Source organism: Pyxicephalus adspersus, chromosome 2 (genome assembly GCF_032062135.1).
Source record: "Pyxicephalus adspersus chromosome 2, UCB_Pads_2.0, whole genome shotgun sequence".
NCBI lineage: Eukaryota > Metazoa > Chordata > Amphibia > Anura > Pyxicephalidae > Pyxicephalus > Pyxicephalus adspersus.
This window is the reverse complement of record NC_092859.1, coordinates 131,784,663-131,799,758: the sequence shown is the minus strand read 5'-3', so window position 1 is coordinate 131,799,758 and position 15,096 is coordinate 131,784,663. Positions and strand designations below refer to the sequence as shown.

Sequence of the window (15,096 nt, the reverse complement as noted above, 5' to 3'; positions counted from 1 at the left end):
CATTGGTTGTTTTTTTTTACTTGCCACATCTCTGTAAGGAAGCCTGGACTCTTATAGGAAGCTTCATGTTTTAAAATTTCATAATATTATGGCTTTTATTAAGGGAATCTATAAGGCATTGGGCTAATTGGCTGTAATAATTTCCTTTTGTTAACTAACTTTATTACAACAATTTTTTAACAGCAGCTCTAATCATACATTTTGTTTTTGTCGGACACTGTGGGGTGATTTGTCAAACAGATGCAAAGTGGTTTTCTTCTCATTTAGTGATATAGTTTCCAGTCATGTCTAAACATGATATTATGCAATTAAGCCTAAAATTAAAGAGCCATTCAGTCAAAAGTGAATACCAACAGTAGAAAGAAAGTGGTTCACAGGATATTTGTATTAAGGGCCATATGTGTTTGTACACTGCAATACATCTAATTTCCTCTTTATATTTATCCAGCGAGAGGATCAATCTGATGTGACATCCAAAGTAGGAAGAAGTTTAGGTTCCATACTTAATTTTACAATAGTCTAAGGATGTAGGTGATGAGTAATTAATAAAGGGCATCAATCTGTTAATAGTAAATGAAAACATGCATGAGGTCTTGAATAATAGGTGCACAGCTACATAATGGGTTTCTGAATTCAGAAGATTTGGTTCCGAAGGTAATTTTTAAACAAATCATGATTGGACAAGTCAAATTCTCAGCAGAGTTGGTGCTGGTGAACTTTAAACACATGTACAATCTAAGCTAAACTCTGATGATAAACGTGCATAGATGCCTAATCTGTCATGGATTTGTATTTTTGTCCATGTGCAGCTTCCCCCCTCCCGCAGCCTTTGTTCTACAACAGGGCGTTCATGACTATCACAATGTCATATTAAGTATTCATGCTCCTCCTTTTCTGCCACACCTTATGTCAGGATTGATAAATTATGCTTAGGGCCTGTTCACACCAGCATAGTCAGCTGCAATGCATTATGATAGACCGTTCTTTGGAATAGGCTGCCCAGCACACCACAATGGCCCAAAATGCATGCTCGTAACTTTTTTGGCAGCAGCAATGCATGTTCTACAGCACATACCAATAATGTGCAATAACCCACTGCAGTGGTGTCAATGAACCATAACTGCCCCATGGCTTTACTTCTGCCATAATTGCTTGATTTGTATTCACCTGCTTGTTCTATCGAGTGGAAGTTAACGTGAACCTGTATCCCATCATACAGTTTATAGCCTAAACCATCTCCATTTTAGGCATTAAAGGTGTAACCTAAAGCCCTGTGCAGATCTGAGGATTGACAGTATTGAAAAAACAAGTGCTGTAGGCACAGGGACATTCTATTTTCTGGTGGAGGGAGGACAAGCAAGTGGTACCCTGCTCTGCTCCCCTCTATAGAAATGCATAGCAGTCCTCCCTAATCCATTGCTCTTCTGTCTGCCAATAACTAACCTTTATATTTTAGAGAATAAAAAATGGGAGTAGTTTAGCAAGGGCTGAACATGAGGCAACTCTGCACAAATGCCCTGGATGAGACTGTACATGCCTCGGTCTCAGGTAACCCCTGCTATCTCCTTACATCTGCCAACAAAATAACACACCTAAAGTGGAACAAAACCCGCTATACTCACCTGCCCTCATTCCATCGCAGGGTGCCTCATTGGTCAGTAATATAGAGAAATAGCAGTGTCACTAAATTGGAGAGGGAAACAAAAGAGCATTTTTTGACCATTTGGGTGGGAAAGGCCACACTGGTCTGTTCTTGGGTAATCCTTACACTTTGAAAAGTAAACATTAAAATTATAGGTTGGCTTCACATGCCTAATATTTTGTAGAAAAATAACAACAGTTGTTTATTTTAAATTATTTTATTTATTGGCTCTTTTTGATTTGTTTACACTAACTGCATGTTATCCATCTATCTTGCTCTTTAATGATTATATATGTGTGCATGGACATTTCATTTTTGTGAATTCATCTTATTTTTTTTTTTATTGATGCATGTGCATTGTAAATAAAAGCACTTAAGTTTTGTAAATATCAAAAATGTCTTGGTAAACAGCCACAGATTTTTTTTAATGCATGTATCAGTCCACTTTTGACCAAATGTGCTGTGACTATGACTATTTAGATAAACACTTGGAAACAAGGTCCCTAAAATTAATAAGCCCAAAGCTTGAGTAGAAAACAATGAATGCTAAAAGCTTCCTGTATACTACAAATCCCTAAACCTTTCTATTTCTGCACTGGTATATACAATCACATCTGGAAATGTGAGTTGGAGGATGAACTTCTGAAAAGGGAAGACGCGAGGAGAGGTTTATACCAAACTGAATATCCAGCAAATGTACAATTTAAAGTTCTGTATTAGGAAAGCATCACTGACTCCAGCAACAGGAAAACATGTTCAGAAGGACTCACAAACTCGCTTCTTTTTCTTGAGCATTTGCACACAAGCACCCCCGCCCCCATTCTATTGTTTGTAGGGTTATTTCGATCACTTGGTGCATCCATGCATGTAGAGCTTTTAATCTTGCTATGCTACTTGGAAGCTGAAGACTTCATCCTGTTAGACACTTGGCAAGCGGCTGGATCTACAGAAGATCATGCATTTGGTTGGTGCCAAGTTTTATCAAATGTAATTATTACCTTTGATATTGTTCACAAGGGAGATAGCGATGGGATCCCAATGAGGGGGATAAATGCCAAGAAATTAATGGTCAAAGGGGGACAGTAGAAACCTTTGGATACATGATGACAAAAAAAATTCAGGCTTAAATATACAAGTCCTGCATTCAGGCTGTGAGCAATGATCCAGCGATGTGATTCTTCACCAGCAGCACGCTTTGTAACTATTAGATCTATTCATTCATCAGTTTATATCTTCTCTGATGTTAGTTAAAAAATCCCTAAAATAAAGGAAAATGCCAAAATATTGATAAAGCAGGAAATATTTTTAATACTGCCTGAGGTCATGTGAGGGTCAGGACAAACATTCTCAGACATATGCAGACTTCTTTGTGGAATGCTAAAAACAATATCAGGCTTCTGTTGTTGCCCTTCATTGGAGGTATGTACTTCTGGTCTGCCCCCTGCATATTAAAAGCATTGTCAGATCTTATTCAATTTGCCAACTGAACTAAGCATAACCTTTGTTAAAGTATTTAACCATACGTTACATAATATCCTATGCAGTATATGAAGTAGAGGTACACTGTAAAATGTATTTTAGCAACATAATTATATATTGAGTCGAGTACATGCAATTCTTGCACTTAAAATAAAAATGTAAAATGCAGGGCTAAACTGGCATGAAAACCCACGTATCAATGCCAACAACACTATCAACAAGCAAGTTAGAATGCTTTTACCATCTGTAATTTGTAAGCCATCACTACCCAGAGTTTGAAGGATGTGAAGTATGTCAGCCACCAACCTGATACACTGTGAATATGTAAGGTCAGGAGAGAACGTTGAACAAGTCTGACTAATTTCTTTTCTCAGGTGTGTATACCAAAATTATTTGCCAAAGGCTACATGGGAATTTAGACTTTCTTTTTATTTAAAACAAAGACAAACAACCAATCACAACACTTTTTGGAAGTCTTTTATTTATGTAGAAAGATATTTTTGTTACAAAAATACATGATTTTACCAACAGATTATTGATGTACACCAAATACGGAGGGCAGTTTGCTTTGTGAACATGAGTCTTTTTACTGCAAACATGCACATGGATTAAAAGGGTCCAATAGGGTTTTGGTGAACACAGTCCTTTCTTACACTGGCAGGAAATGTATTAGTTGGCACGGTTTATACTCAGACAGTTTGTGTATTGTTTGAATTACTTCATTCCAAGGTGCAATAGCTTTCTGTAAGGTGCTGGACCTCCCCAATATCCTCTGTGAAGAAAGCAGAAAGAATGATTTTGGATCCTCTTTTACTATGCGGCTAGTTTTGTTATAAACGTAAAAGCAACTCTGTTGTCCATACTAAATATTGTTGGACCTATGTGTGTGTTTGACAGCAGATTTGCTTGTGTGTCATAGGTTATTTTTTCCCTCCAATGACTGGTCTGATCAATTTACTGGCTAGAAATCACTTGAACATTGGACTCAAAGTATTATTATTATTATTATTATTATTATTATTATTAATAATAATAAAAAAAAAAAGGATTTATATAGCGCCAACATATTATGCAGCGCTGTACATTAAATAGGGGTAGCACACAGGTTTACAATATTCTGCCCATCCAATTGCTTGGGGTGAACCACAGGTTCATGCTTTGAATGCACCCACAGATGGAAGGTCATGACTGGTTTTGCTGGAATACTCATATGCACAACATGATCAGTGTCCTTTAGAGCAATATTTACCAACATATCCAATGGAGAACCAACAAAAGTTGGTTGCTTGTGGTCTGCTAGTAAATACCTTTGGATTTCCAGGCAATCTAATCATTTTTTCAGATAAGTTAGACATTATACATCACTACATCATATTGCTGAAACATGTAACAGGCCCAATTATTTAACCTATAAAGCTAACATATGCAAAATGTTTTTATTTAAGATTTTTCATCAAAGTTGTATACCAAATATATACTCCCGTGACAGCTGTTTTAGTTTTCTTCTGAAAGTTTTCTCTCAAAATTACATTCAAATTTTTGACAACAATGGGCCCAGATAGCAATGGGTTTGGTATAAGTGATGCCTAGCTTTTAGAGTCATAAAACCTCAATTTGGTTACTTTTTGCTGCCTACATTACACTGGATAGATTTCCCTTCACTTTCTGTCCTAAGGATGCAACAGGAAATCAGAAGGTCTAACCTTTGCCTACTTCATCCAAAACAAACATGTATGGCCTTTACACACATTTAAGTTACAAATGTACTGTATGCCTTCCAAATGTCAACAACTCACAATACGAGAACACTTATAGTTTTATTCTTAATATTTAAGCAAAAAAAAATCCTTATTTATAAAAAAAAACAGTTATAGGAGAGAATTCAAGCACTGAAGGTAACTTACGTGAGAAGTAAATGCCAGTAAAGGAATGGCATCAAGTCTGCTTTCATATGGTACATGCTCCATCTCTCTTTGCCCTGATCAATGGGAAAGGTCTCCAGTGGCTGCTGGTTGTAGTCGAACTCAGCCAGGATTACTTTGCTGTAGCCCGTCACCAGTGGGCATGAAGTGTATCCATCATACTGAAAAATAATGGAGGCAATGTAAAGATTCAATAAACATGACAAGATACTCTGGATCCATGTTTTCTTGTAATGGTTAAAATAAGCTTCACTGTTTTCAGGATTATTATCATTATAATAAATTCATCAAACATGAAAAAACATATTGACTATATATGTAAACCCTCCCAATTACTAGAATTTGTTTTACTTATAGTCACAAAAGAACAACTACAACTTGCAGGTTTGCCTTCCTAAGAAGTTATAGGATATCCTGTTCTGTATTCTGATAACATTCCATTTCCCAAATGGATATTAGGGCATTGTACATGTAATAATAGTAGAATATATATATAGAGTCTTTAAATCAACTGCATACTAAAAGGATAAAATACTACAAAGTTCAGCACAGAAACACGTAGGCACCTTTACTACTTTGATTATTATTATTATTATTATTATTATTAATAAACAGGATTTATATAGCGCCAACATATTACGCAGCGCTGTACATTAAATAGGGGTGATTGCACCAGTGAGTACAATAATTATGTCATACCCTTTCTAATAATATGAAAGGGTAACAGTACTATACTAAAGAAACATAGACAAGGCTTCTCATCATTGTTCAAAGCCATCCCTGGTCTGTAACTTGCAGAAAGATGTAGTAGATGTAGTAAAGGGGAGAATGTCATCACTAGCGTAGACTGTGCAGTGCTATATAAATATGAGATAATATTATTATGTAACTCTGTGAAACTTGCAGTGTATATTACCAGTATTACCTTTTAAGTATAATAAATGACCTTTACATGAAAGAATAATTTTAAAGAAAAAAAACCCACTAATTTCTTATCCGATTCATCACTGTCAATTGCAATCTAATCACTAGAATTACAATCTATAGATAAGCTTATCGGTTTTGTACCTATGTTACTTACTTTGGCAGATGATTTTTGGTTTTTCATAAACATGGAAATTGTTTTGTCTAGTGTTGCAGATTGGGCAGCTAAAACAAAAAAACACAACAAAATCATAATTACAACCTTCTAATACATTTTACACATAATATCCTACAACTGACAAAATAACAATAGTTCATGAGTAATTCATTTGGTTTGCTTTTACTTTCTGATCCATATGTAACAGTATTAGGAATGACTAGATTTTGATTGGTTGCTGTATTTTTGCTGTGTAAAATGTATTCTTTTGTCACAGTTTTTAAACGATTCCATAGACCAAGGCTGCCCAATTGGCAGGGCCTTTTTATGTGGCGTGCGAGGTTCTAGCTACAGCTTAAACAGTGATTCTCTGCTGGGTTTTTAGCATTTGGCACCCAAATTATGCAGCAGAATATGTTCTGGTAAAAAAATAAATACAGAACACTGATGCTGCCACTGAGAACAATGTAATATTAACACAAATCAAGGTGGTTGTGTTACTGTTGCATTCATTGCTTGCTTTTTCCAGCTCCAGAAAAAGTTTTAAAACTCCCTATCACTTGGATATGCATGTAACATTGTCATAATTAGAAAATACAAACATTGAAAGATCAATATCCATTCCCGTGTATCCCATACCCTTTGATACTTGAATTCCATAGGGCACATTACACCCAAATTACGTATTTTATATACATATGCTTGTTTGATCAAGAAGCACTGTTACTGTTTTGGTCCTCAAACTACAGCATTGAATGTTTATACTTGCCTAGATATATTTAGCCCAAGCTGTTATGACTGGATAGGTCTTGCCTGAGTTGTTAAAAGCACTTTGCCATCACCCTTCAATACAGTCCGAAAGAGAACCTATACTGAGAGATTATGTCAAGTCCCATTTCTGACCTGGATCAAAAAAAATACAGCTTTCCTGGTTGGTGTTCTGATCATTGGCATGTAATACATTCAGCTCAGGTGTCCAAGTAATTGTGCCTTCCACATGTTTTTTTCCTGATTGTGTGACTGCAATGACTGAAACCAAAGGGTCTACTTTACATCTAGACAACCTGAATTCTTTAGTATAAGTTCAGCAATGGCAGCTTTTCTAATCTCAAAGTATAGACCCAAAGATTTCCCAAACAAGTCCTACTTGCTTAGGTTGAAAGGATCTGGACACGTGAAGATCCACCAAACTACTAGATCGACCTTTCTACAAACTCAAACCTACATAAATTATTTACTTCACTAAAACTGCACATATCTAACAACCTAGGACATTGTGACACTTCATATGTTATCTTTTCAGAAGGGAACAATAATACTAGAAACGTCGTGGTCAAAAAAGGTCACTAAAAAGTGTCCTCAGATGACGTCTGATCTTAGCAGGGAACATCTAAAAATGTTAGGACAGCTAGCTGTACACATAAATAAGACATGTGGACAGATATTATCATCAAACCAAAAACACTTCTAGCTAGTCCTAACTTTCTGGATACTTTATATGTATTAGGATTTCTCAGCTGCTTTATACCTTATTACTGTTACGGTAATTGGCAAACCTAATCCACCCTTCAGATACAATAGCACACCGATTTAGTAATAAGACAATGCTGATAGTGCAGGTAATAATATTAAAGAGACTTTAGTGTTCATTGACATGACTACAGTAAAATAATATTGTGTTGTGTGCTGTAGGCTAATGTGCTTTGTATATGAACATTGGTTTTGCACAAGGGCCCATTTACACCTGCAAACTGTTTATTTGCTACATTTCCTGTTTAATTTGTTTTACAGCTTTTTCCTGGCAAAATAAGAAAACACAGCACAAAAGAATGCATACATGTATTCTAAGCACCATTCAAATAAATAAAAACATCCACACCAACTTGATCACAAAATCAAGTTTTGAAAGGAAGTTATGAAATGTAACCATAAGGCTTTTGTGCTCCATACAAACTTTTACATTGTTCTGCTTGTCTAGTACACACTGTGCACAAGGTAATACAAGGGAATTCTATTATCAGTCATGGGACACGTGCATGCAGGGTGCAGATAAGGATGTCATTGTACAGGCTTGAACAGAATAGCAGTTTAGGAAATTACCCTGTAAAACAATCCTATGATTGCACTGCAGGGCAAAATTTCCTTTTGAAACAAAAGACATTTTGTGCAATCAAACTTACCTACAGCAGCTGCTGTTTTTGAAGTTGGAAGATTGGTGCAGTCACCAATGCCAAAAACATTGGGGTACTTCTTATGTTGGAGTGTGTCCTTGTCTACATCCACCCAACCAGCAGCATCTGCCACTGGGCTGTTCACTAGAACGTCCTGTGGTCCCATCGGAGGGGTCACATGAAGCATTTCATACTGCGAGACAAAAAAAACGGGTCTGTGAACTACTATTATAGGCTACAGTTACCATGCAAACTAAAGGGAACATTAGATTATGAGCCCCGTGGAGGGTGAGTTAGTGATTTGACTTTGTAAAGCGCTTTGTAATATGTCAGCACTGTATAAATACTGGATAATGATAAAAATTAAAATGGCATTTGGATGGAATTATATTGGTTAGGTCAGTGAAGCACTTGACATTCTTGGATCAAAATGACAGAATGCAATATATACATATGCAAATATCCAGCAATGGAATATTATTATGCAACATTTTATATACATATTACTTTGCACCTGATTTATATTCTATAGGAATATATTGAAATACCCAGAAGCTGGACAATTACCATGGACACTTAAGTGGCTCAAGCAGGCCTATGTCAATACCCTCCACTGCTGGTCTAAATTTATCACCTTGAGGACCATCCATGATATAAATATATTTTTTAGAACGTCATATGAGCCTGCAGGGCTAATGTATAAACACTCCAGAATGGCCCATATGCTGCATGCATGCCATAGTCAATCTGAAGCTCACTGTAGCATCTGCCTGATTGCTCTAACAGCTTGCTGCCCCCATGGCTGTAACACTTTGCTGGATGGATACAATATCACAGCTAGTAACTGCACATCACAAATTTATTCTGTGACCAACTACGGGAACGCGCAAAAGTGTTTTTTTTCTTTTCTTATGTTTATGCATTTAAATCCTTAAGTAACCCCTATTAACACCAATTAGCCTTATGTTCCTTCCTCTTCTTATCTGCTAAGCTATTTTTTGTTTCATGTTTCTTTATCATTTATGAACATTTTGTAAGCATTGTTGTTTTATTTGTGTTGTGCTAAAAATACACTAATTTACAGAAAAAAAATATTTGGCCTAATTTGAAAATCACCTAGGCTTTCAGATTACCAGCGGTCATGAAAAACATAACAGTAACATAATAACTAAAATATGTTAAACTTTACTTACTCTGTACATATATATATATATTACAGTGATTATTAAGTAAATATAACGTTATTGGCAAATGAACAGGTCCATAGTTGTATAGTAAAAATGTCTTTAGGGTTAAACACTTGCAAATCCTCAAATGGTTATTCTGCAATAACCTTATAGCTACCTGTCCTTCACTGAATGGCTGCTTTTATTACAGCTCACCCCATCTGGATGTTCAGCTCAATGATCACAAAAGGTGAAATAACTACAATTGTGATGGACGGAATGTAGTGAAAATAAGAGGATTTTTTAAAACGAGACCGGTCCGTTGGTCTAATGGCTTGCAAACATTGGACTATCCCATAGGGGATTCCCATTTACCTCAAACACTTTGGTTTCTCCTGGTTTATCAAGGTTCTCAAACACGGCTTCTTGTTTGTCCGGACGGACCTCAATAAGGTTGTGCCTAAAGTTCACACTGATGTTCCTCTCTTTGATTATTTGCAAAAGGGCATCTGCATACTTCTTTACACCAAAAATGACCCCCAATGATGTGTTGAAGATGAAGTTGGCATCAGACCGTTTTCCATTCTAGAGGTGCAAATGACAAAATGATTTTACATATATAATGGCAGGGATATACACACAAGCAATAATACAATAAGTATGTATGCAATATAAATCTTATATAAATAAGATGTATGCAATATATATATATATATATATATATATATATATATATATTTATTTATTTATTTATTTTTTAGTTTTAACCAAAAGGTTGATTTTCAGGGTACTGTTTTGGGGCAATAACATTTCTATATGTACCTTGCAACATAGCAACTGTTAACTTTTTTTTTTTTAGTTCTATAGGATAACTTCAAAACAGGTCAAAATAGGGCTAAATATCATGATAATAAAACGTCAACTTTAAAATTACAATAAATTAAGTTTAAAATATTGAAATAAATAAAAAGCATTGAAAGTACAGAAACTAATATACTCAAAATAAAAATGAATTGGTTACATCTATAAAAATAAAATAACTTTTTTATATGAAGGATATAAATGAATTTTATATGGGTTTTATGCAACCCCTTGTTGGCAATTCTGAATCGCTTTTATTTATTTAATTTATGTGCATAAAATACTTTCTTTTGTATTATCATCACACACTATATTATGCTGGGGCATGCATATTTTCATGTACCACTTATGTGGATAAAAAAGCACAAGCTGTATAACATACATACCTTCCTGAGGTACTCCTCTGATAAATACATGATCTTCTGTGGAGCTCCTGCACATTTCACTGGAGTGTTGGGGAAGGTGAATATCGCATTTCCCTTTTTAAAGTCCTGCAGGGCCTTCCAGGTCTTCTCTACAGTTTTTACAGAGTAGTTGGAACCAATTTTGGGATACTGAAATCCTTCTGGCAGTCCTTTCACCTATTTCATGGAAACACAGGTGAGGTCACTATAAATTCTAAATGATTGCTATAAATCTCATAACCTCTAGGTCATACCCATAACTGTATGTATTGCTCATACACTAGTTTTAATAGTCTTTAATATATAATATTTCATATATTGTAACCCCCATAAATCTAGTGCTCTTGAGGCAAGAATACCATAGGAATGTACCACTACCAAAATAAAATAGATGCAGCTTACTTGCCTAGTGAATGCTGCCACCATGTGGACTTATTATGTATTACTTGTTAGGATACTTTTATTCCAGTGTCATGTAGTTAATGGACATGGGGCATGTTGTGCATTACATTCCAGCATCTGAAAGTTACTTTTTTACCTTTGATGCCAAGGAGAAAAGAATCCAAATTAAAATATGGGAGCTGCCATTTATTAAGCTAATATTTTGATAATTAGTTAGTTAATAGAGCACCATTATCTTCAATGTTGTTGCCAACTTAGCTTGTGTATGGGCATTTTAAATTGAGACTGTGGGTAGCTCATGCAACGTTTAGATGCCTATTCTCTCCTCCTTCCAATAAATATTCACCCCTGGCCTTCTGCAGCCTGGTACTTAAGTGTACAGGTAACATAAATGTCTTTCCTATTTTCCTCCCAGGATTCAGTAACAGTGATCCAATTTGCCAGATTCAGGTACCATCATGTGGGGTAGGGGGGCATTAAAAGGAAGGTACGTATAATAGCTGGGTACGGGTAGGCATTTACATGAATCTGTTGCTTTGCCCTAAATAAATATACACTTTAAGTCTTGGAGTCAGTATCCATCTGGTAACTCCAATCTGGAAAAAAAGAAAACCCTTATATGTTTTTACTACAAATATTGACAAATGCATAAAATGCTTCTTTTTTTTGCTTATTTTTATTTTTCTACATCCTATTCAGATTTATTATTTTATTGTAATCTGAAAATTATAGCAATAAAGGGAACCTAATCCTCCTTTTCTTTTGCAGCCAAAGACAGCGTCATTTTCATATTTAACTCTGCAGGTGCTATGGTGCTACCTGTCACGCTTGGGGAGACAGGACCACTAGGGGGCGCTACAACTTGCACAAAAGTGGTGTAAGCCCTAAGAAAGGCTTTGGCGCAGAGTCTAAGCAGTAACAAGGTCTTCTCCAGAGCCTCTAGTGGTGAGGATGTTGCACTGTTGGTTACTGCCAGGTTGCGGTCCTTGGGCACACCAGGGTGGGCAGGAGGATGCACGGTACCAAATCACTAAGCAGAGAAAGCCGGGGTCAAAGCAGGCTGAAAGCAAGAGAGATTAGGTCACAAGCCAGGGGTCAAATACCAGCGATCCAGGAAAAAGACACCAGTGACACAGGGGCCACTGCAGACACAGAGAACACAGGAGACACTGGAAGCAACAGGAGGCACAGGTGACACAGGAATATCCACAGACAGAGAGGAACACTGGAACAGCACAGGGGCTTTGGCTGGGAATCAACAGATTGGACAACGAGGGGTTAACACAAGAGCTGAACAGGGAAAGCACTGAATTAAACAACAGCTGTTACAGGAAATGCTCAGCAGAGCTAGGGGGCTTGGAACTAGCGAAGACACATTGCACAAACGCTGAGTGCTGTGTCTGAGCTAGCTAAATAGCCAGGGATGGTAACGAGGCTATTTCCTGCTTGGTCAGCTGGATGGGCGAATCCAATAAAGCTTGGTAGCGTAGGCATGCCCAGAATCAGAACTGCCCACATGAGCAGGAGAGAGGCAACTGCACTTTATTGAGGACAAGATAAGTGTGACACTACTAATCATTAACTATGATATCATCTATTTATAAGGGCAGATAGGAGCTTGAAAATTTGGTTATGAACTGACATAAAATACAAAACTGTGGCAATAATGTTCATGTAAATAATAACACATTGAAAAATTGGCATGTTTAATATTAAATAACATTTACTGAACCTTCTGGGAGACAGATAACTTTTTATTAGTTCCACTTTAAACATATGGCACTGGAGATGAATATTGAAGCCTGGAGGTGGCAGGGCTCACTGGCAGACCAAAGGCTTCCTTTTTATTCCAATGAAATCTTCAGCCTACATGTAATCATTACGCCATGGCTCATATACTGATCACATGGTTCTGAACCACGCTGATTTAGGTTTCCAGTGGTGACTTACAATATCACAGCTGTCAGACCCAGCTATGGACTTTGTCTGTATATTCCACTAGGTAAGATCTATTGTACAGCACTACAGAGGAAAATGGTGCTATACAAATCATTATTAAAATATGAATAATGCTCTTTAATCCCCTTAATCATAATGATTGAGAGGAAGTCTCTAAATTAATTTTCATGTGTTTTGTTATTACAATGACGTTATATTCTCTTGTGCAATATAACAAGATACACCTTCCCATATTTGTTCTACAAGAAGATAACTGATAAAGTGAAATGCGTAGGAAAGGTAAATTGTTATGGAAACCTGCCAGCTAAAGCTTGATTAAATTGTAATTGTATTTCTCTCATAATCATCCACTAGCCGGAAATTAAACCTGGTAGTTATTCATTAAAAGATATCATCAGGCAGAATAGCTTTAAGTACAAAGCCAGATAATTGTGTCTGTTCTGAAGATCTGCCTATCCTCCTAATAGCTCTGAAAACCATGGTAACTTTATCCCTTCCTAATGAACCCACAAGGACTTAATCTCCTTCTTCTGAAATCATGGTGACTTTATTTCCTTCAACTTGAACCATAATGATGTTACACTTAGAAACTCAATGACTTTATCCCCTTCTGAAAACCAAGGTGACAAAACCAAGGTGACATTATTCCTATCTACTAGAGCTATAGTTACTTTATTCCGAAATGCTGAAAGTGACACCCATTCATCTGAATCCATTCTGACCATATCGCCTATACAAAACGAAGAAGACTACATCCCATCATGCTAAAACAAAGGCGACCTTATTCCTTTCTACTTAAACTATGATAACCCCCCATCTACTGAATCCAAGGTGGCCTTATCCCTGTCTATTAAATCTATGGTGGGCCTATCCCCGTCTACTGAATCCAAGGTGGCTTTATCCTCGTCTATTAAATTCATGGTGGCCTTATTCTCTTCTACTGAAGCATAGGTGAACTTATCTCCTTCTACTGAAACCAAGGTGATGTTGTTCCCCTTTACTATGGGGCTTTATTTGCTTCCACTGAAAACAAAGTGATTTTTTCCCCATCTGCTGAAACCAAGGTGGCCTTACTCCCTTCTACCAAATCTATAATGACTTTATCACTTTCTAATTCAATAATGGTGACTTTATTCTATTCTACTGGAAGCGAGGCAACCAAATGTTTCACTGAAACTTGGTGACCTTATCCCCTGCTAGCAAAACTATGGTGACTTTATTCCCCTTTACCGTAACTGGGGTGACTTTCTCCCTTATGCCAAAACCACAGTGACCTTATTACCTTCTACTGCAACTTACTTTATTCACTACTTTGAAACAAGCAGTGAGCATGTGCCCCTTTTTTATAGGGAAAGTGGAATGATGACCAAAAGAAACAGATCAGGATAAAAATATAGGACATTAGTGACTTGTTCAGGTATATATGCTCGGGGTTGTTATCTTTAGATTTTACTCAATTACCTGGAACAAGTGCAGTATGTAAGTATTAGGTGCCAGTGCATGTGACAAGTACATTCTTGTTCCAACTTACTGACATAGTAAGTAGTAAAAGAAGATGAAAGGATAGTATTCCCTGTACCTACAATTTCAAAGTTAGCAATGACAGCCTACATATTCTCATTTAGACAGGTTCAGATTAAATAAAACAGACAACTTGATTCGAGAGACTGCAGGATAGTTGACACTGCCAATATTCTTCAGTGGTACTTTTTTACTTTTTTGTTATAAGGTGGTGAATCCCAGTCAGGACTTTAATGCATGTATTCCATATAGCAATGCATGGGATTAAAAAAAGAACTTACTATAGACGGGATCTGTTCCCAGTAACTGACTCATCAGGATCATCAGGTTAGGATTGGCAATGTAACCACCCCCCACCTCACCCCTTTTCTTCCAGGAAAGAATTACTTAAGGAATACAGTAAAGTTCCTTTTGTTCTTTTCCCTTGTGAAAACGTTCCATTTTCGCTCATGAGTGCTGATGAGCGATATATATATACTGTATATATA

At 36.6% G+C, this 15,096-nt stretch overlaps 1 protein-coding gene across 2 annotated transcripts in view; it reads right to left on the bottom strand.

Annotated features, from left to right (window-relative positions):
* Positions 1–3,582: 3,582 nt before the first annotated feature.
* The window catches only part of SQOR (sulfide quinone oxidoreductase), a 32,522-nt gene continuing 21,008 nt past the window's right edge, over positions 3,583–15,096 (bottom strand). For both annotated transcript variants that reach the window (XM_072402420.1, XM_072402419.1), the window contains exons 5-10: positions 10,709–10,903; positions 9,837–10,046; positions 8,305–8,488; positions 6,125–6,192; positions 5,026–5,204; positions 3,583–3,893 (exon numbers count right to left, since the gene is read on the bottom strand). In XM_072402420.1, coding sequence (XP_072258521.1) covers positions 3,836–3,893; positions 5,026–5,204; positions 6,125–6,192; positions 8,305–8,488; positions 9,837–10,046; positions 10,709–10,903 — 894 coding nt within the window. In that variant the 3' untranslated portion in view covers positions 3,583–3,835. The remainder of the gene's footprint in view (positions 3,894–5,025; positions 5,205–6,124; positions 6,193–8,304; positions 8,489–9,836; positions 10,047–10,708; positions 10,904–15,096) is intronic.